Here is a 22,524-nt window from a genome sequence, read left to right as displayed (position 1 = left end):
GCGCCTGTGTGTGTCACGTCCTTCTTTGTCCGTGTTTTTTCGTGCGCTGTAAGCTTCAGTTGTCAATGGTGTGGTTTTGCTTGGATCAGTAAAACAGACGAGAAACCCATGTGTAAATTATATTCATTAAGCAGGGTAACCAATCGAGCATCAGGTTTTGCATAGCCTCAGAGATCACGGTTAAATGTATTCGGAAGGCATAGAGACCTTACGTCGGAAGGTAATGAAAATATGGGTTCTAGTACACTCTAATATGGGGATACACGAACTGTTTCCGAAGGTATTAGTGCCTGCAGATTATGCTTCTTTTATTTTTTTTGTTAGAGGCGATCGAGCGTTGTGAAAAGCCGGCCCCCTGAAATGGAATGGGTAAAACACACGTGATCCGCTGAAATTGCTTGAACATAGCCTTCAGTTGTTTAAAACGTTGAATAGCACGAGTAAGAAGTCTAGAAAGACATATTTGTGAGAACCTCGGGCATGTTTCGATTACAGGGAAGAAGAAAAAAAGAAAAAAGAACGTGATATACAGCGCCTTCACATTGAGTGCGCGCAAATGACGACGTGGTATCATCGTTAGCTGTTAAAGAAACAATAAACGGTTAAGAAGACGAATTTGTGAGATAGCGAGCCGCAAGTGTTTTAAGAACTGTGATGCAGGGACGAAGTGAATAGATTCAACGCGTTCATCCCCAGTGCTCTTGCCAGAAAGCGCCTAGACGCTGACAGAGGGAATGGCGCATGCGCCGTAAGTTGAACCCCCCCCTAGCCCATTCGTTATATTATTTTTTTACCTTTCTGTTCTCTTCGTTGCTTTTTGCTCTCGCATAATTTTGTTTCTGCCTTTTTTGCTTGGTTCAGCTCATGGTTCGCCTCAACCAATAGGAAGACAGGTTTTTGGCCACGTGACTAACGTCACCGCCATTGACTAGAATCGTGCTCTAGGCCGGACAACGGTGGTCCCTGTGCGGTCCCTCGGAGTTTAGCTTCGGTTTCGTCCAATGTTTTGCTGAGCCCACTTCGCGAAGTTCTAAGTGCAGTGCTTCAACGGCAAGTGACATTCATATTAGCGAGCACGATGTCCGGTCGTCGGGGCTCGGTGACGGACAGTGGACACCGAGCGTCCATCCAGCCAGTCTTGGAACCAACGCCGCCATTGGCCAAGCGACGCTTCGTGCACGGAGGATTGCAGTAGCATTTTCCTACACCCAGTGTTCGCGCTGCTGTGTGCTGCCGTTCATCAACGATGGAAGTCGAGACGCACGTCGATAAAGACTGCAGCGCGCTTGGCAGCTTATTTCAATACATCGTCAATGACCTGAAGGTGAGCGAATGTTTCTAAGCATACAAGCGATGCATGCTGCAGCGCATCCAGCCTGCGCTTCGGCAATACTCAATATTTGTAGTGTTTATATGTGCTGGTACTTGATAGGACTGATACTTTGTACCTAACGGTCCGGCGCAGTGCCTGCGTATGTCTGTAAACGACGAATTTCTGTGCAATGATTTATTGCGGAACACGTCGTTGCTTCTCAGACTGTTCGTCTCCATGCGTCCAAAATGTTTTGAACGTATGCGCGGACCGGTGCACAGTACACCGTTGGGGCATTTTGCACCACACACTACAAATTGACTCGATGCTGTGCTTGTGTGACATTGTAACACACTGTAAACAAGCTACTCCGAACAAGCAGTCGTAAAGGTTTTATCAGCGTTGCTCGCTAGAATCGTCACTTTTTGATCGGTAGCCTACTAATCTGCCTACTGTGTGCTGTTTTATGAGAAGGCGCTTGTAAATTTTGATTTATCATTTGCTAGATAGCCCAGGATTGTTTTCGTTGCTACTGTGCGATTTAAAAGAGAAAAGAAAACGATAACGACTGACCAGCAAGTGTGTGTACAATTACTTTCGCTGTACGTTGGCCTTGACGTCAGAAATGTAGTTTAGGTAGTGGCTAGTTTAAACATTTTTTAACGTTTCATGCTACCACAATAACTGGTTTTCGATGCACTGTGTTGTGTGTACGCATAGCCGTAGAGAATGTAAAAACTTTAGTTCTGTTACATAAAGAAAAAGGCATGTGACGAGAGAACTGGATGATGTTAGCAATTAGCAGCGTCTCTGTGTATTCGTGTAAGCGAAGTGAAATAACGCAAAGTTGGCGTTCATCGTCATCAGTGTCATTACAACCGTCATGAATTGAAGTGTGTGTGCTTGTACGAGCAGTACTGTTTGTTGCTTGTGCTCCCTAGTGATGTTGTAACTATACCCGGTTTAAAAACGTGCGGAATAACTTTATCTTAGACCTCTTAAACTTCGGGATCACAGAAGTTATTGCGTATGCTTTAAGTTCTGTGATTTCAAGTTGCTGTGTTGATAACAGAGAAGTTCATGCATGGTCCCGTGTACTGTTTTTCGAGACGCCTACCTTTTATGGGCTGTAGTATCATGATTTCAATTAAACCGTAAAAGCGGGCGCATGTGGGCGTGTGCCTGGCAAGGCTGTCTGAGGTGTGTTCTCATTTACGCAATGTGCCGTGGTCTGAATGAGATGAGGCCACCTCGCTTTCTGAGCAGGTGTCGAGGAGGATGCCGCCGTCCGCCCAAGTGTGGACCATGACGGCAGCTGTGAACTGTTATGCACGCGTGAAAAATAAGTCGATCAAAGCTGTATACGATAACAGTGAATAAATGACGGTGTTATCTTAACTCTGTGTGGTAATACGAATCACTCGCACTTGCCGGCGTTTTGATCGTGCCGCCGAAATGTATACTGGTGAGATATATGTTTTAGCTCCAAGAATTTGTGGCTGGAGGTATTTCAACTTCTTAAAGCATCAAATCAGGTACATTCGCTGTGAAAACGTGTTTGAGAGCCCGCGCGAGGGTTTACTGTCAAGCTAGTTTGTACTACAGTGTCGACCACATCTAAGGCGAACACCTCCTTATTATTCAAACCGCTAGAACTAGAACGCTTATTCAACTTCACGAGGGAAAAGTTCGCTATGTGGAGCCCAATCATGATGTCGATAAACAATAATTTTCCAAATTATGTATTAACCATCAGCTTTTATGAGATCTTGAATACTATTGAGGTGTTCACCTTAGATGTGAGCGACCCTGTACATCCGAAAGAAGCGCTCTTTGTCTTGTACCGTGTTTCGGGCTATTTTCTTTTGTGTATCTGCTACATAAACAGTAGAGGAATTTCTTGAAGGGTGCTGGGGCGTATCTGCTTGATGTGTCAGAATTATTGCGTTGTAATTAGCAAATATTTATTGCTTTAATGTTCCAAGGCAACTCACAGCTGATGAAGTTTAGGTAGTGGGGACGGGAGGTACTGTAACCCCACGGCCTTATACGCAGCTGTAACTTTATTTGCATCCGTGACGAATTATAATGGATAGTGGATTGTGCAACACAGCCGAGGCACAAGGGACCAGTCCACAATCCAGTATGCTGTAACAACCCGCCCAATCTTCAACCATAGCAAGTGTTTTGAACTATTAAATAGTTATTCTTGGAAAGGATGTCTGACCTTCATGGCGTTGTGAGTACTGAGGCAGCATAAAAAAATATATATATATATCTGCGCTACTTGGGCCAAACTAGTCCATTCACATGAAAACTGCAAACAGAAAAGGAAAAAAAAAAATGCTGTTATCAGGACTTGTTTTCATCGCGAGATGTGTGTGTAACAGCATGGTCGTTAATTTAACGCAATGTTTATCTGTGTATGCCGTAAACTGGCGTGTTCATTCCTTCGAGTTCCTTCCATTAGTCTTCAGTCAAGGTAGATTGTGCGGGAGTTTAAAAAAAAAAATGTTCTTGGACACGGGTGAGTTAGTATTGCAGACGGCTTAAAGGCACGATTTTATCAGTTTTTGATAATAAATGCATGCATTGCTTGTTGCTGCTGTTGGCATTTGCGCAACATTTCAGTATTGCCGACATTGCTCACGCGCATGGACGAACACACAGATCGCCCGATAGACTGTGCGCCCGCAAGGCCCAGCTATATAGCCCAGCTGATGGTTGGCTGCACGCGCTTATCCGAACGCATGCACTCCTGCCACCGTGGATCTGTGACGATTTTACGTAATACATGTGGCCGCCGCCACCTTGTGCTGTTAAACGAATGTTTTCTTGTTTTTGTATCTCGTGGCGTAAATTTTTAAGGTCAGGAAACGTGGAATGCACCAACCCAGCCGTTTTTATATGTGTACGTCCATCGTAGCACTGTTCGTTTAGCTGTGCAAGATACACAACGGCAAGGTTAACAGCCCATAACCGAAACCCATCCGTAAAATAGTCTCTACAGTGGTTACGGTGCTCGGCTGCTGACCCGAATGACGCGGGTTCGATCCCGGCCGCGTCGGACGTATTTTCCATACAGGCGAAAACGCTAGAGGCCCTTTTAAACAAACCCAGGTGGTCAAAATTCAGGAGTCCTACATCTGCGGCGTGCCTCATAATCATATCGTGGTTTTGGCACGTAAAACCCCACAAAATAATTATCCTGCCACCGTGGGCAAGACTTGCTCGTTCTTGATATGTGCGGACAGACTTGGTCGCGCAGTGACGGAATTCGCATTGCAAAATAACAGTGGAGTCGCTCGAGGCGTTGCGCGGCGGATATCTGTCGAGGCCAGAAACCTGAAATGCATGTGCTTTCGCATTGAGGCAATACCGCTATTTCCGTTTGCGAAGTCACGACGAACTAGCGAACGTACAGTACAGCTACGCCGATAAGCGCGTCCGGCAGCGCAGTTGTTGCAGCTTGCGATCAACGCTGCCACGTGTTTCCCCATCACGCAGCGGTTAGCGGCGGCTACAGTTGTGATAAGCATACATGCAATGTTTAGATGGGACTTTGTTTTAATAACCCGTCCTGAGTGTGGCTCTTTATTGTGGGCCCCTGAAGCTGCACGGCGGTATGCGGTCAAAATGGGTCGCGGCAGACCATTTCGGGAGCCCATTGGGAACCGGAATGGGCTGCTGCGAGAACCGGCGCACCAGTCATTGTGCTGCCGGCGAGACTCCTCCAATGGAGAGCAGACACCGCTCTTGCTTCCGGCCAGCGATCAGTGTGCGTCTCGCCGCGTCATGACCTTCTCGCGAGACGACCCTGTTGTCGCAGTGTTGTGCTTGTCCGTGGCCGTCCGCATTGCGGCGGGTTTTGCTCGCGGGTCGAACTGGCCGATCGGAGGGAAAAGAATATATATATATATATATATATATATATATACACACGGCAATTCTCCGATAATTATCCACGTGAAACGTTCACACTATCATGACAAACGGTACTACAGATGCGTCCAGCGACGACAGCACACTCGGACGTCGTTTCGACCTTGGAAAATTATGACTTTATGGTTATTATGCACGGTCAGAAATCAGCAAGCTGCGGCCACTGCTTTTGCGTTTCCTGTGCCCTGACGCATACTCAGCATAATCACTGAGGGTTATTTGTTGCCCCTTGATTTGCTCGCTGTGGTAGCTTAGTCGGCTGTGGCGTTGCGCTGCGAGGCTCGAGGGCGCGGGTTCGATACCGGGTCGCTGCGGCCGTGTTTCTATGAGGATGAAATGCAAAAAACGTCTGTGTACTGAGGTTAAGATGCGCGTTGAGGAGTCCGAGGAAGTCGCGATTAATCCTGGGTCCCCCACCTCGGCGTGTCTGCTAATCACACCGTGGTTTTGGCACGTCAAACCCCAGAATTTGTTTTTTTTTCCTTAGCATTTTTTAGTCTGATTCAACGCTGAGAGATTGTGTGTCGTATTTCTTGGAACTTATACGCCAGGCTCGCAGCAATTTTTTGATGCGCTAAGAGCATTTTTTGCCTCGGTCAGTTCGCGGTGTGGTAAATCTGCAATAGTGTCTTGTGTTCTTCTTGTCCTTGTGCATGGGCTGTAGATATAAAGTTTGCTGTGTTTCCCTGTTTCCGGCGTAGTATGTGCTAATGGTTTACTAATCGACTGTGCTATTAGTGTGCACTTTCTGTAGCGCGCGTTAAGCATCGCTGCAGAAAGTGCAGCGTACAACAATATTAGCTAGTGCAGCTCTTGGCACTTTGGTGCCGGCACATTAGCGAGAGCAGCTAAACGCATCCAACTTCAGTTTCGCAAGGCGCATGCGGCATGTGCGTATTGCTTGCCTTAAAAGTAATCGTTTACGAAAGAAGCAAAGCAATATTTTTTTGGAAATCCTTCGCGTAGCCACCTCTTGTAATAGCCGCACGCAGGAGCAGTCGCGGCATACGAGCTTGCACGTACCCTGGTGTTTAAGATTCGTTGGAGGTATACTGTGCATTTATTATCACTCTAAGGCCAAGAGACAGGTTCACCGTGTCCTTCACGATGCTATTTCTATTGGTGTACTTGCGGTTTTGTACGTTTTACTTTTTGAAGACGTAATAAATTGCTTCCCGCCGCACTGCGACCGCTGTGCTTGTTAATTAACGTTAGTTTTTCTCGGTGGCAATTCGACGCGAATTTTCTATTATTTATGGCAGTATACAGGACCAAGTATATGACTCTGCGTTGTCCGCTCGGGGTCTGTCTCTCTTTGTAGAGTGCATTCACAGGACGAGCGCGCAGTTTCGTGCTTCGCGCCTAGACGCGGTCCCGATGTAGGGAGAGGAGAAGGGGGGGGGGGGCACCGCCGCGCATCCGCCTTTACGGGGATCATCTGTGGCTGGTTTTACTTCCCGTTCGTGGGATCATTTGCGAGGTCGCTATGAGTGGGAAAAGAAGAATAAGAAAGAAAAAAGCTGTCGTAATGTACATACGGCGTCTCGACACGGCCGTGTGGCTACGCGCTAAAATTCTTATATGCGCTTTAAGGGTGTGCGAAGGAAAGCCAGCATTATCTCCAAATGGTTACCTTGCAGCTGCGTTGCTTACGGCAGTCAACGGTTGATTGCTGAGCAATAACCTCTCGGTTGCCATAGCGATATTGTATCGCAATGGTTGTTGCGAGCGTCTCACCAGCGTGTAAAACGTTTCACCAGCGCATTTGGGTCGGACATCGTTCGTGTGTTTATATTCTCCCTACAATCCGTTTTTAAAATGGCTATAAGCCCACTTTATTCGCATCGTTGCGCTTCGTCTATTTGGCTGTTTCGTGACGTCCGAGCCAGATTGAATGCCGCACCGCAAGGTACTCATAACAAGGCGTTGTATTTATCGCTCTTCAATACGGCGGGCTGTTGTCCAACCTTGCCGGTCGCGCGAAAGGTATATCCACCTTCGCAAGTTTTGGCGAGTTGGTAGTATATTAATACATAGCGGTGTTTTGTACAGCGCATGAACACCTCCATGTATGATTTTTAATATGAAAGCAGAGACTAATCAAATCGCTCAAAACATTAGAACCCGGCCATGCTGGTAATCGCGCTCTAGCCGTGAAAGTGCGATAAAAGGGGTGCTTATATGCAGCTGTCACCGAGCTGACAAGTTTATTCTGCTTCTGTTAACTCCCGTGTTAACTATAGGACCTATGGACGATTTTACGTAAGACACATGGGCGCCGCCACCTTGGGCTGTCACACGAATGTTTTCTTATATTTGTATATCGCGACATGGATTGATAAGGTCAGGAAACGCCGAATGCACCAACCCGACCGTTTTCATGCGTATGCGTCTACCAGCGCTGTATGGCGGCACCGAAACCCGTCCGTAAAATATGTCTTGCGAACACCGCGTATTGATCAAGAAGGGAGGCTCCTCCACAACAGTGGCAGTGAACGCCGAGATGCCGCCTTTTATTTCGGTGCTCACGCAGGCGGTCGTTGCGTTTGCCAGTCTGACCAACATCTCTTTTTCCCGCGCTCTTTGTTCTCCCTTGTACCTTTTCTTTTCTCTCAAAAAGAACCGTTTGTGCTGCGCAAAACACGGCCATTTGGTCGGCAAATTAACAGCGCCTTTTATATCGCCCTGTGGGCGTCTACGGACGAGCGGTGTGATTACACTTGCATAGCATGTCATGGTATATCCAATATTCGCTGCCTGCAACTAATTGTGGGCGCTGCAATTTTGTAATAGAAACCGGTCAGCGTGTAAGCCATCTGCGCGCCATAAGAATGAATTCTGAGACATGGGTGACGCCAGTTCCTAGATGTCGTGTATCTTTCGCTGAATAGGAAACGCACATTGCTGTTAATTGTAGTTTAGTTTCACCATATTGATTGCCAATACATATCTCCGCAAGTTTTGGAGCCTGTATCTCGAAACAGGCTAACATCCAAATCCCTTCAAAAGTGAGCATGTCTTTGAGGCCCACAATAGCAGTTCGGTGCCACAATAGCAACGTCGTTCGTTAAATAATGACAAAGTCGTTTATATAATTATCATACATGTACGATCATGCCAGCAGCAGCCGAGAATTCTTTATAATATGTCGAAAAACAATACATCTTTGCCACCACAGCAGCGTCTTAAAAAAAGTTTTCTGGAAGTACGCGATATACATTATACAGTAGGTTCACTCCACCGGGTCTGCGGTGCCTGGCTCCACGCACCGCAGCATGAGCTGAAAGAACGCCAGGGCGCCAGTAAAGTGTACGTCGTGCATGCGAATAAGGTTCTCGATTCTTGCTCGGTAGGTTGGGAAATATACCTGCAATAATGCCATTATGCGCATTGCCAGGTCGGTTGGTCGGGTTTTTTTTTTTTTTTTTCTTCCTCGAGAAGCAGTGTGGGAACTGTGGCATGCGAACAACCGCGAAAATGAAAGAAAGACAAATAAAAGCAGGCATGTTGTGCTTGTGTCGCCACCTTCTCGGTCCGCTCACAACGTGGACCTAGCTCTTCTTTCGTCGAGGCTCACGCCTCGTGATGCAGTGTTGAACTTCATCCTTCTGTGTGTATATATATTTACTTCGAGACGGCTGCCGCGTTGGGTAGCGCGTACGCGGCATCACATGGCGCAGGCATCCGGCGGAGGTCCTCTCAACTTCTCTTCGCTGCCGGAGCCCACCGTCTTTGTTTTCTCGCTGTGCTCCTAACCATATGCGTGCGCAGGGTTCTGCAGTGACGAAGAACTGAGGAGGGGGGGGGGCTGCCCCCCTCCCCCCTCTTTGTGCGTTCTCCCACGCTCCTTACCGACACATTTCGTCGCACTCTCGCGCGTCGTAAATGCCTAAACACTCAGTTTTTTTTTTTTTTTGTTCACCAATTTCGGTTGTGTTGGCAGCAGGCGACATCCTGAGTGGTGTATGATCGTTATTAAATATTGGAAGCCTGTACATATTAGCAGAACTTTCGAGCACACGAAAGCGTTGTTAAGCCTCCTTACATACGTAGGGAAGCGTTTGGGAGAACGTTCACAATGGGCCCCTGGGATGGGCCACGATGCGCCCCTGGTACTCCGCGGGTGAGGTATGACATCGCCGCGTCACGGCTCCTTGCACGCTGGTATTTACTGTCATTTTTACCTAAAATACAACCTGCCTCTCGAATTTGTTATTCCCTGCATGCGCAGGTCCAAGGGGGGGGGGGGGGGGTTTGTCTTGAGGTTTGTTCGCCCATGCAGGGCCAGCGTATAGCAGTTGGCAAACTAGTGGAGGCCTTCTTCGTTGCTGTTACTGTGTCGTTAGAACGCTCACTAGGACGCAAATGAATTGATTAAAATTATTGTTGATCGTAAACATCTCTCCAAACACCGTCACAATTTGAATGCATAGATTGGTGAGCTATTCGAACGATCGCTGTCGCGGTGTCGTGGACGTGGGAGGTTCGCAAATGGACGCCACACTCGCGTGCGCGCATTTATACTATACTGTTTTGCAAATAACGCGTTGAAGAGCCCGTGTCGAAGAAATTCCGGTGTCGGCGTCGTTGGTTGTGAGCGAAATATCGCGATGGATACAAATAATAAATGATCATGGGTCCGAGTCGGAATCGAACCCAGGCTTTCTGCACGGCAAGCAGGTGTTCGCAGAGCCACGCCAGTGCTCCATATTTTAGAATGACTGCCAGTTGGGCGTGTCGGTGTACGTTCATGATGGCAAAGCGCTAGTGCGAGCGGAAAGAGCACGGGACAAGACGCTTGTCTTGTGTTCTTGTAAAGTATCCGTTCTCAGTTGCGCTTCACCATCACACTTTAAACTGTCTCGAAAAAAAAAAGAAGAAGAAACAAACACCGATATAGGCGCTATGTAGTGGGATGAGTCTCGTTAGCACATGTAATATTGCGTGGCAAAAGCGTAGATTCGGACCACCGTCGCGCCACGTGAATTGCGCTCAAGGATGATTCATAATCACCTTCAGCAACGGCATCGGCGGAGTGTGCAGCTGCGTAGGTGCGCGTGTTGCCTTACAGATTCGCTGTGCAGTGGTGGTCCAACTGTGCTATTTGCGCCGTTTGAGCCATTTTGCTACAATCCTATTTCTCTGCGCCTTGCTACGCCCATTGACTATTCCGCCTGGTTACACGGCAGTGGAGCGCTTCTGGCCCGAAATATTCCTCGTCTGGCACCAAACACCAACAGCCTTTCCATATTGCCGCGGAACCCACTCCCCTCTTTTCACCGATGCGCTTTTTCTTTTTGTATTCGGCCTACGTATCAGCGCCGCCACATGTGTGTTTGACCTCCGTTGTTGACAGTTTGGAATTTTCACTGGTAGCTCATCTCTCTTCATCAGGAACTGGCGATAACTTACGTAGGCAATTGTGTTCTCTTTTATTGCTAATCACTCTGCGTATCGTAATGTAGCCACGTAGGCCATGCTGCTGCTGCTTGAGGCACCGCATATTCTAAATGACTGTTTCATGCAAATGAAGATTCGAACGCAGAAGTTTTTGATATTTCGGAAAAAAAAAAATTAAGAAATAACGTATGTCAGTTGCACTACGCAAGGGTCTTCGCGATGCAAATTGTAACGCTAAGCCTAAATGCCCGTGTATGTTGTAGAAAAATACAAAAGTAAAGAAAAGGAGCAGGACGTCCTCAACAAAAACACGTGAAGAAGCCCTGGAGGGGAGTGGGGTCCGAAAGACTAAAACCGCAAGTGAGGAGGAAATCCTCTCCCCAATTCCGACGGAGCCCCGCCACGGTGGTCTAGTGGTTATGGCGCTCGACTGCTGACCCGAAGGTCGCGGGATCGAATCCCGGCCGCGGCGGCTGCATTTTTGATGGAGGCGAAAATGTTTGAGGCCCGTGTAGTTAGATTTAGGTGCACGTTAAAGACCCCGAGGTGGTCGAAATTTCCGGAGCCCTCCACTATACGGTGTCTCTCATAATCATATCGTGGGTTTGGGACGTTAAACCGCAGATATTATTATTATTATTATTATTATTATTATTATTATTATTATTATTATTATTATTATTATTATTAATTCCGACGGAGGGCCGGCGCGGCTCGAAACGGGGGCAGATGCGATCAAAAGGCTGAGCAAAGGAGACGTTTTTTGTATTTGATCTTGTGAATATACTGAGGTGTTTCCTTGTTACGTAAAGCTTTTCTCGTGTGACTTTCTGACGAGTGTCCGTTGACAAAGTGTAATGAACAGAATTTACGACATATGTATTGCGCTGAAGCGTTCCGATACTCTTAGTGGTCGCTATACATGGTATAGACGTTCAATGCTATCGCGTACCGTTGCTCCCGCGCTAGCAGTACGTGTTGTGCAATTATTTACGTGCCTAATATTTAATTATTATCGAATACAATGTTGCATCAGCCACAGAAAGTTGGGGCGATGCATTGAAAATATTGTGGGTGCAGATAATCGTCAACAAAATGTTCTCGTTCTCAGCGACTTTTCTTTCCTTTTTTAATGGATCAGCGGCGGTTTCCTTTGTTAAGTTACTTTTCTGTTTGCAATTACGTTTTGACACCTGTCACTCGCGGACACCTGATGGGCTGTGCTCGCTTTGTCACTAATGAAGGAAAGATTACTTTTAAGTGCTCGTTTTTCTTTGTTAGACACAATATTAATGAGAACTAACAGACAGTAATGCCAAGGAAAGTATAGGGGATGTTATTTGTAATAATTGGAATATAAATGTGAAGAAAGTAAAGTGGACGAAAAGATAACTTGCCGCCGGCAGGGACCGAACCTGCGACCTTCGAATAACGCGTCCGATGCTCTACCACTGAGCTACGGCGGCGGCCATCCCCCCGTCCACTTTATGGGGTCAGCCATGGCGGCGAGTGTGGAACCCTTGTAGTGCGGTGAAGCCAGCATATGACATTCTCTCATTTGAAGAGCTTGATTGATGGCTGCTCTCTGACTGTTGGTCTTGTTCCCTTGTTTGCATTACAGCAGTATGTATATTTCGCGCACTAATAAGAATATGCACACACACACACACACAAAATTGACTGTACTGCTCAATGTGATCCCAAACTCCATTTTATCTGCTCCATGCCGGCTCCAATATGCAGCTTTATTTTAAAGCTCCAAATCTGCTCCAAAACAGCCTTTTTCCTGCTCCGAAATTTGCTCCAAATCATGAACTGGCTGGACTACCACCCGTATATTGGGTACTTCGCTAATTCGCAAAATGATGAATTATGGCGGAGTGGGCACTTCGCAACTGTACTTGCCGTATGCATACATTCTAGGAGAGTTTAAAACGGCCAATGGTACGCGCACAGGCGTTCCTTGCCTCGAGACACGGGTGAGGCATATATGTATACCGAGAAGCGAAGCCTGGATAGTGAATGAGAAGCGATGCGAACGGAGCACGATTACGCTATCGCATTCTACTGTTTAATGCCAATCTCAAGCATTCTCAAACTTATTGCACGCACTATACGTGAAATTCGACCCCTCCCCCAGCCCCCTCCTTTTCTTTTTTTAAATATCTTTGTGTTTTGCACTCCATACCTTCTCTTTATTTCACTGTTAAAGCTGAGGGCTGGTTTGGAATAACCTACGTACTTTTGTGTAATTTTGTTTCAACCGTAGTATTCTCTGGGGTAAAATATTACAGTAAGACGTTTTTCAGGAATGCGTCTTTTGTGTCCATCAGAATCTGAGTGCTGTGGGGAAGCCGACGAGTGCTGAAGCCATATTGACATTACGAAAGGAAAAGCTTTCCTTATTATGCACTGAAGGGCGAAAGTGTGTGGAACGTCAGTGCGACCTCGTGCACAATTTGTGGATGTGTATCTGAGAAATGGTGAAGGGAGGATTTTCTACTAAACGGACATACCTTGAACACTGAGGCCGACTTGTGTCGCGATAGCAACACGTGCCCAGAACGGAATCATTGAAGATGCATCCGCTGCTGCTTCGTGCTGCCTGAAAGTCGCTATTCGATCCCATTCCTGCCGTGATAAATAAAGTTGTTTCGCTTCATTGGCAAAAGTGGTATCTTTTCCGAAATTGGGGATCGACCATACTTAATAGGCATTTCTGGCATGAACGTTAGCGTTGTGTCGCGACGCAGGAGCAGTCCCAGATTTGTGTTCGTGTCGGCCGAGAACGACACCGCGTCCTCTGCTTGGGCGCCCGATGCCTCACGTGCTGATGGGCGGGTGTTACCCACCTGTCTGTCTCACACCGGTTGCGTTGACAGCTTCCATTGAGAGTACGGGCACGGTCCGGTGAGGCAGCATAAAAGTATGCGAACAAGGACACATCTTTTCAGAAGGGCGAATGCTGAAAGAAAACGCGTGTTCCTGTTTTGGTCCGATATAGTTCGTAATGTCGTACAATGAAAATGTCCGTTTTTGTAGTTCGTGTACGAGGCTTCCTACTCGGCCGAGTCTCCTTGTGGCGGGAACGGACTATTATCTTGTCCATAAGAGCGCGATATTATTCGCGGTGTCGCGGAAAATTGCTGCCTGTATTGTGTCGTTCAGCGTGGTAGTGCATTTCTTTCGTCGCTTCGCGAGGCCAGTTTTGCGTGTCTGAAGGGCCGGTGGGACATTTTCTCGTCTGGTGGCCTCGTGCTGGTGGCTGCAGTCAGGAAACGTCTGGCGCAGCTTTCTGCATCTTTCCGCGGGCCCGTCAGTCCGTGCTGCCGCTTTGTTTGCAGGCTGGCCCGCACGTAGCGGCTGCGGCCCATGTTGGGAAAGCATCTCCACCGGGCACTGAACGCAGCGTTTGTTATGGTAAGGGCAGTCTGCGCGGGCGGCCTCCTCTGGTGCTGCTTGCCCTCACGCGGGCGCGCTTGCTCAGGGATATGCTGCATGCATGCGCCGGAATCCGATGGCTTCATCGTTGCTGCAGCACGCTCACAGGGAACTGCTTAAGGTTGCCTGTGTTTCTCGAGTATGTGCCGTTGCTTCTTCGGTCGAGGCGGTGACGGCAGATATGGGGGCAAAATGCAGGAAGCACCCGGGTTATATCTGCACGTGAAGGAGGAGGAGGAAACTTTATTTGAAATAAAAAAAAGATTGTCAGGCGAGCGTGGTTTCAAGAAAGCTAGTTTATCAAATTCACCCCGAGTACTGCGTAGTGAAATCCTGGTTTCTGCACGCAAATCCTAAGCATTTATTTATTTAGTCTTTTCTCGTTGTGTACGTCATTTCGAATAGTGGCGTTCAAATTAAGACAAGGACAAAAAATTTACTGTGAATAAACGGACATAAACACGACAGGACGAGTGCTGAGGCAGATGGAAATAAATGTATATATATATATATATATATATATATATATATATATATATATATCGGTTATCTTAAGCGGTTATCTTAATTTTATTTGCCAACGGTTTCGACCGATGGACCGGTCTTCGGCAGGGCTTATGAGTATTTGCTCAAGCCCTGACGAAGACCGGTCCACCGGTCGAAACCGTTGGCAAATAAAATTAAGATAACCGCGGCGCTTAGTTGTGTCTTTTCTCTTCCCAAGTACGTTTGGCCCATTGGAAAAGCTTCTTCAATATATATATATATATATATATATATATATATATATATATATATATATATATATATATATATATATATATATATATGGAGGAAAGAGGTATACGCTTCTAGAAAACTATTTATCGACGTTTCGATCGGAGACCGATCTTCATCAAGACGAAATTTACCAGCCAGGCTTCGATGCGCGTTTATATCATCGTCCTCCGAGCCGAGAGAGGGAGAGAAAAAGTAAAAAAAAAGTAAAAAAAAAGAAAAAAGTTAAAAAATATAAAAAAAGGAAATAAAAAACTTGAGGAAAAAGAGTCGCGAACACACCACGTGCACATACATGGACATACGAACAACGCGTGTTTCCTGAGAAAAAAAAACAGCAAAACTATGTAGATATACACAGATCGTCCAGGTGGACACGTGAAGTACATTCCTGTGGTCCATAGTCAATGCTCTGGCTTTTTGTTTTTTACTTTCTTTAACTTTTTAACTTTTTTTAACTTTCTCTCTCTCGGCTCGGAGGACGATGATATAAAAGCGCATCGAAGTCTTGTAAATTTCGTCTTGAAGATCGGTCTATATATATATATATATATATATATATATATATATATATATATATATATAATGCAATGAATCAATGGAGCTCATTTTATCGCGGATTGAATGGTATCAAGGCATCGATTTCAGCGTCTCACTAAAAATAACGCTAATAATTATGCTCAACCCGCTTCGTTTTTTTCGTCCCTTCCTGTTTTTACCCCCTGTGTTCGTGTTATGCGTGGGTGGCTGTTGTGTATTTTGGTGCACAGGCGTTAGCATATGTTGGGAAGGGGGGGGGGGTCTTTTTTCCCCATTGGCCGCATATACCTCTCAGCCCCAATTGCCGGCTAATTTAAAACATCAGTTAAACGAGGATGTAGGTGTGCTGCACCACTGTTTTAACTGTGCTTTTCCCAAGTGCGGCCACGAGTGGAGGTCTCATTACCATGGGCTTGATTCCAGAATCTGGCGAAGCAGCTCGCAATTTCACTGTGCGGAATCCACGTGCATATTGTTCAAAGAACTGAGAGCGCGGGAAAAGGGAAGAGGCAGAATCACGCAACACGAGCGCCAAAGTAAATACACTATTTGCACTTGGCGCCGACAAGACAGCAGCTGTACCGTATACGTGACACCGTATCGCGATTGCCGAATTCCACATGTCGAGGTCCGTCGGCGCCAGCCTGTCGGTAACCGGAGGAGCTTACGTATTATCAGCCGCCATCTTTGGAAGGCAGAGCGTGAACACGATACCGCTGCGCCAGTATCGCACATACCTGGGCATCTGTTTTGCGAACTTGACTCCTACTAACGTCCAATTTGCCCACGATAGTTTCTTGATGCTCTGCTGCTGAGCAGTAGGCAGAACCCCGGATCCATTACCTTTAACGCTGCGATCGCATTGTCTAGAGCAGGGGTCTCAAACTCACCTCAGCTAGCGGGCCGCAGTCACGAAAATTTACTGCTTCAAGGGGTAGGGCAGCTAGGGGCAGTGAAGAAAGTACGAGCAGGGGGGGGGGGGGTAGTTAGTAGTGTACGTAAAACATGGCGGCGGTTTTCGGCGCCCGCTTCGAACTGAATTTAGCGTTGATGTGGACGGATCCACTTCTTTCGCAGCAAACGACTGTGCGAAATGGCTTCGCTTGCCTTCAGGTAGCTTTGACGACACGGTATTACGGATAACTTAGCGTAGTTTTTGAGATCGCTTCCCATTTCGAACGTCCCTAGGCCTATCTAGAAGATCGGTGTAAACAAGTCTGCAACATGAAAATTTTCGCTTTTGGCGCTTAGTTCATATTTATTTACTTTTATTTTCACTAAAAAATGGAATGATATTGCTGCGTGCGGGGATACAGTCGAGCATTCTCGGTTTTGTTATTTTAACTTTTTTTAACGCATTCACCCTTCGCTAGGTGGCGCCACCGTCCCGGCTTGGAAAGCGTGTTTTAGTTTAGCGGGATAGCGTTTACGTGCCCACGTGACTGAAAGGATTTCATGACGTACGCGACAGGTATAGAGTCATGGGGCATCCGAAGAAAGTGCGCAGGGCCGTACCCAGGAATATTTAAAGACGATAGTCTTTCTTGGGGAACTTAAACGCAGAAATTTTGGTCTGTGTTTCTGTTTGTCGGCGCGTCACTCGATTCAGCCACCCAGCCAAAGTTGAACCACTTGTCCAAGGGCCAGCCATCTTGAACGGCTGACTAGGTTCATACTTGTGTACATTGTTGATCGAAAAGCAAACATTACGCATATCTGAGGCCCAACATCACTAGGCAAGTATTAGTTGGTGTGTTCCTTTAATAGAAAATACATAGATACGTAATTCTAGAGACCCACTTTCTTAAGCTGCGCTGAAAATGCGACTGCGCTGAAACTTGCCTTCCTCCATGCCCACTGCACGAGCTCATTGTTGTGTTTCGGTTTCGGTTCAGTATTACACTGTACAAATGCCATGGGGTGCCGCTCTGGCATTCCTGTTTTACCCAGGCGACGTGTAAATAAGAGTGTGTGAAGAGTACTCGTTGAGTGCGGACGTTTCTTCTGCTTCGGCGCTTCGCGCCAAACCGTGTGTTCGGGCTGGCTGGCGTCCCCGCCGATCGTGTTGGTCACCGCCGGTCTTCGCCTGCTGATGCGGCGGGACTACCAGCCCGCAACAGAACACTCATGTTTCCCGACGTATTGCCAGATGGCGTCCATATCTCACGCAGCGCCTCTTCTATCGTCTTTAGACGACATTTGCAGTGAAGCACGGAGATACGCGGCCAATTTTTTTCGGGAGGTGTTTGTGTGTATAAGGGCTAACTTTGGCAACTAGTGGTCGCTGTGAATGCGTGAAAGTATTTTCTTGCCACCCGAAAAGTTTAAGCATGAAAAACTTTCGGGGGGTGTCTTTACTCTCGAAGAGGAAGCTGCGTATCTCGAAGCTAGACGTGTCGGTCGACGGAGAGTACGAGCGGCGACGGGCCCGTGCTTCGCTGTGCCAAGCTTTGCGCGACTTAGAGCGAACTGCCCGTATTTTTTTTTTTTTTTTTGCGACAAACACGGACCCAAGAGAGTAGTCAAGGCAGCGCAAGCGCCGCTAGCAACTGAAAAATCCTACAGCGGCGGAAAAGGAGGTAGACGCAAATACTTATCTGCGCATTCCCAGGCAAGAGGCGATACCTATCAATTGGGTGCACGTGGCGGTCTGCGTGATAAATAACTGTTCATTTTCTTGATTTCTCTCTTGTGTTCGCGTTGGCACGTCCCGTCTTTTTAACATCAATACCTAACAACTACCTCCGCTATCTGCTGTTTTTTTTTATCCATGATTGAAGCACATAGCGTCCCTCTCATTTTTGTCGAGAGTTGTGAAAGCTTCGTGACGTCAAAATGACGTTGCAGAAGAAAACCCGAAACAGCGCGCTGTTTGCCGAGCTCCGGCCAATCAGCGGCGGCTGAAATGGGCAGTCCCTTACATAGACACATCAAGAAGAGCTTCCCCAGTGCAATGATGTATTTCATGTCCTGATTGCCCGTTCGTGTTAAAAGAAAAGACTAACGGCGGCGCGCCGCAATTATTGTGCGGCGGCGTGATCGGCGGCGGCGGCAGCGGCGTGAGCAAAAACAGGCGGCGGCGCACATCTCTAATGAAGCCACGCCAACGCAACAGCTCTGGGAAACATACTCAGATCTCGGATGCCTTACTTTTGCTGACTAGTGTCACAGGAAGATCTTGAAGACCATGCGATCGCTCGCGGGAACCCGAAAATCGTCATGTGTGTCGTGTACCAGTTAGGGGTGCGATCATTATGCCGAAAAGAAAGAAAGACCACATTTTGACGACATATTTCAGGCGCAAGCACTTCGAGAACGGGCCTTGACGTGGTGCGTGATCAGGGGCGGAGGTGGAGTTAATAAAAGGGGGGGGGGGCTTTTCCGGAACGGCGCGGAAATTTTAATTCAGCAGTGAAAGGGGGTGCTTGCTCGGAATTTTACGGCTATACATTAGGCTTGCGCGAATAGCAAATTTTAGGTTCGAAGTGAATTGTCGAATAATTTTGAAGTGAATTCGAATAGTGTATATCACACATTATAAAGAAAAATGAACGTATTTGTCATGACCCAACTAACCTGCACAATATTTTTAAAGTTGAAACAATGCATGTGCAGATGTCATTCTTTTTGGTTCAAGGGGAAGTTTAAGCAACTTTGAATAGTACAGGGATGCAACAGCTACGCCAATTGCGCCAATTTGATACAAATCCTTATTTTTGTGCCAAGCTGAGCCAAAACCGTGAAATTGGTTAAAATTGCGCCACGCTGCGCCAAAATGCCCGACCAGCTTAAAATTTTCTCAGTTGCGCAAATTTGAGCGAAAAATGGAGGCCGCGTTGGTCATTTGCAGTGTGGGCATCGTCATCCAATACAGACGCGCAGAACCTAACCCTAACCCCCCGCGAAAGAAAAGAAAGAAGTCAGTTTCACTGGAAGGACGAAGCAATGAATGCGATAGCACTAAATTGTAATGCCATACAAAGTGAGGCTGGCAGCAAACTCTTTATCCGATCTCGCGTAACTACAAAATGTTGGTGTAAGAGAATACGGCGTTTCCAGGGAAAGATGCTCTTTCTGCACAGTGTCTTCGCATTGAGAGCGCAGCACGTAGCCACCCGCTGATGGCTGCCGAGATAGCGCGCAGCGCCAGCAATCGCGACCGCGCCCTTAGAATCAAAGTTCAAAAGTTGTTGCTCAAGGGACAGCCCCCCCCCCCCCCCCCCCCCCTATCGCGTCTTTTCATGCTCGTTCAAGACGGGCGGGGCGTTTCCTCTATGCTTCGATGGCAGGCTTCCCGAGCGGAGTGGTGTTATTGGATGCGCCCTCCGAGCGACGGAGATGGGCTGGCTCGTTTGATATCTGCTTCAGCCGCATTCGTCGCACGCACTCGCGCGCTTTTTGTTACCCACGGTAGAACATACTATGCACAGGGATATGTTATCAATTTGGAGTTTATACGGGAGATGACTGCAAAAACTCGTCGAGAGTGTCCATATAGTTGCTATCGCAATAGAATAGGACAGTAGTTCTCAAATTTGCCAGGTTCGCAGGACCACATTAGCATTTCCAGTGCCTGTCAAATTATTTGACAAATCCTGCAAATGCTAATGTGGACTTAGTCATTGTTCACACTGACTTGGTCATTGTTTGCACTGTGGGGTGGCTCAACACGCTGCTTTTATTGAAATAGCAGTGTTCACATGCACTATTCACGAATTAGCTGATGTTGAGTGGTTTTTACATATTTTTATTTTCATTTCTAAAAGTAAGCCTTCTTTGTTATACTGCTCCAAATCTGGGATTTCGGGCTAAAAAATTCAGGTTTTTTTTTTTCGCAACCGGCTCCAAATTTGGATTTTTGTGCTCCAAAAGCAACATTTTGCTGCTCCAAAAATTGCTCCAAATCCTATTTCGGCTGTTGCACCCCTGATAGTAGGATTTGACTTTCGGTAGAATGCAAGTGATAACCTGTAAAATACGTTGCGTTTTAAAATTTACTATACTTGGAGGATATAAGCCGGTATAACAAGCATGAAAAATGATGAATCGATGTGAAGGTAATTTGTTCATTTAACCTTGAAGTGTGGCTTCGCGGCAGTGCGGATTTCCCCTGGATATGTGTATTCACTGTAGAGCACCCCTCCACTGCAGTAAAACCACCTTTACAGGAAGTTACATGCGGTTTATATACGTCTATTTGTTCATTTCCAATACTTCAAAATTTCCACTAATTTAAATTCGTGTTGAAGCGAATTCGAATACTTCAATATTTGTTCGAATATTCGAAGTGCTCGAATATTCGCACAAGCCTAGTATACACACTTGCATGCATAAGCACTTGCGTGAAGTGAACACATTGACATAAAGTGTTATCTAATGCAAAAATAAATTTCATAAAAGCATGTGACACCGAGGCATCATGAATTTGTATGTTTTAACTTGATGAGTAGTTGATAACAAAATAAATAAATAAATAAATAAAATGATCACTTTTAAATGCAAGATTGGGTGGAATTGCCACCTGGCAGACAGTGGCTGAATCATGCATAGTGTAGATGGCCCTTTGCATGATCTGCTAGCAACTACATGTTTACATTTGTGTACCAGCAGGTATATCTTGTAGAAAAAGTCTGTAACGATTACGACACTCCCCAATGTGAAATTTGAGCGCAGTATTATTCTGGCCTCAGCGGCATTGATCTTCTTCTTGAGCAAGAGGCCCAGCACTTAGCAGCGGGAAGCAAAGCACTTCCACTGGCTGCGTCACTCATTGTTCAGAATAAGAGTGTAAGCACAGGGACACATGTCTTGCTCAGAGTGCTCGCCATTGGCGTACTTGCCATGTGCTTTAGTAATGGTGTAATTCATGAGTGGGTGACAGCGCATGCCACTCTGGCGCCATCTCATAGTGAATTGTTGATATGGAGCACGTCTCGTGCAAGCGGCACACCACTTTCTTCCTTGTTCCCTCTTCATCGTCGCCGTTTTTTATTCTCCTCTGTACTGATTTCTCGGTCGCTACTCTCCTCCGCTTTCTTCTTCATGCTTCCCCTGCGCCTTCCTGTGCTTTCCACCTCTCACTCTCTTTGCCATCGCTGTGATTTATTCCTCGTTGGGCTCGGCATTTGCTCTTTTTAATCCTCCTCTGTGCCATATGTTTGTGAAACCCATGCACAACCGTTGCATACCCTGTACATCTCAGTAATTTGATTAGAGTTAACATTCTGCGCTTCGAAGCACACCGCATAAAGCATTTGGAATCATTTCAAAGAAATGAAATCACTGTGATACATGAGTGCTTCAGTGACTCCTTTTTCAATGTCTTTATTATTACATTACCTTACTGACACAAGGAAGAACAAATGAGGGAGCATGGTGACCCCTCAGCAGTATAATAAAGATTAATCTTAAGTAATCATATGATATAGGGAGATATACTTGATCTTAGTTGCTTAATTGCTTGACTTTTGCATTGCGGTTATGTAAACACCCTTAGCTCTGCCTTGCATTTGGTCACATCGCCATTGAGTGTGTCGGCATATTTTAAACTCTGGCTAGAGGTAGCTCGGGCACCCTGTATACTTGTAAGGTATAAAAAGTACAAACTTATCAAGGGACAAGAGGACAGACACAGAAAAAGCGCTAGGTGTGTCTTCTTCTCTTTCATCTGTCTCTTTTTTGTTGCGCAATCAAACAAGACAAGCGCTAACCTTCGCACTTATTCTGTGTCTGTCTTCTTGTTCATGAAAAGGTTCCACATTTTTATACCTTACTAAAATGAACCAGCTAGCCCAGCAGCACATTTTTTAATGCTATATTACTCTTTTGCAGGGTGGAACTCCAATATGGGAGGATTTCTTGGCAAAGGCAAGCAAGCTGCATTCTCAGCTGAAGTAAGTGAACTATGCTTTAGGTGTTGTGTCTTTTTCATTGTAGACTAGGTATAGACAAGCATAGCATGGATAAGCTGTTGTGACCTGAATTTTTTAATCTGAAAAAAAAAAAATGTGGAATCTTACTTAGAACTCTTTGTTTGTTTTTTGGGAATGTGGAAGAAAAATCTTAAGATAATTTGCTGCCACAACGTGCATGCAATTCGTAGCTTTGTCGCA

General features: G+C 46.4%; 1 protein-coding gene across 2 annotated transcripts in view; it reads left to right on the top strand.

Moving 5' to 3' along the window:
• Positions 1 to 921: 921 nt before the first annotated feature.
• LOC119405306 (protein MTSS 1) overlaps positions 922 to 22,524 on the top strand; it is a 79,226-nt gene continuing 57,623 nt past the window's right edge. Inside the window, exons 1-2 of one of the 2 annotated variants that reach the window (XM_037672134.2) lie at positions 922 to 1,324; positions 22,244 to 22,305. In XM_037672134.2, the coding sequence (XP_037528062.1) occupies positions 1,247 to 1,324; positions 22,244 to 22,305 (140 nt within the window). In that variant the 5' untranslated portion in view covers positions 922 to 1,246. The remainder of the gene's footprint in view (positions 1,325 to 22,243; positions 22,306 to 22,524) is intronic. The other variant, XM_049418703.1, reaches the window with a different exon arrangement.

This window comes from Rhipicephalus sanguineus, chromosome 1 (genome assembly GCF_013339695.2).
Source record: "Rhipicephalus sanguineus isolate Rsan-2018 chromosome 1, BIME_Rsan_1.4, whole genome shotgun sequence".
Taxonomy (NCBI): Eukaryota; Metazoa; Arthropoda; class Arachnida; order Ixodida; family Ixodidae; genus Rhipicephalus; species Rhipicephalus sanguineus.
Note: the sequence above shows the minus strand (reverse complement) of the source record. Positions and strands in the feature narration are given on the sequence as shown.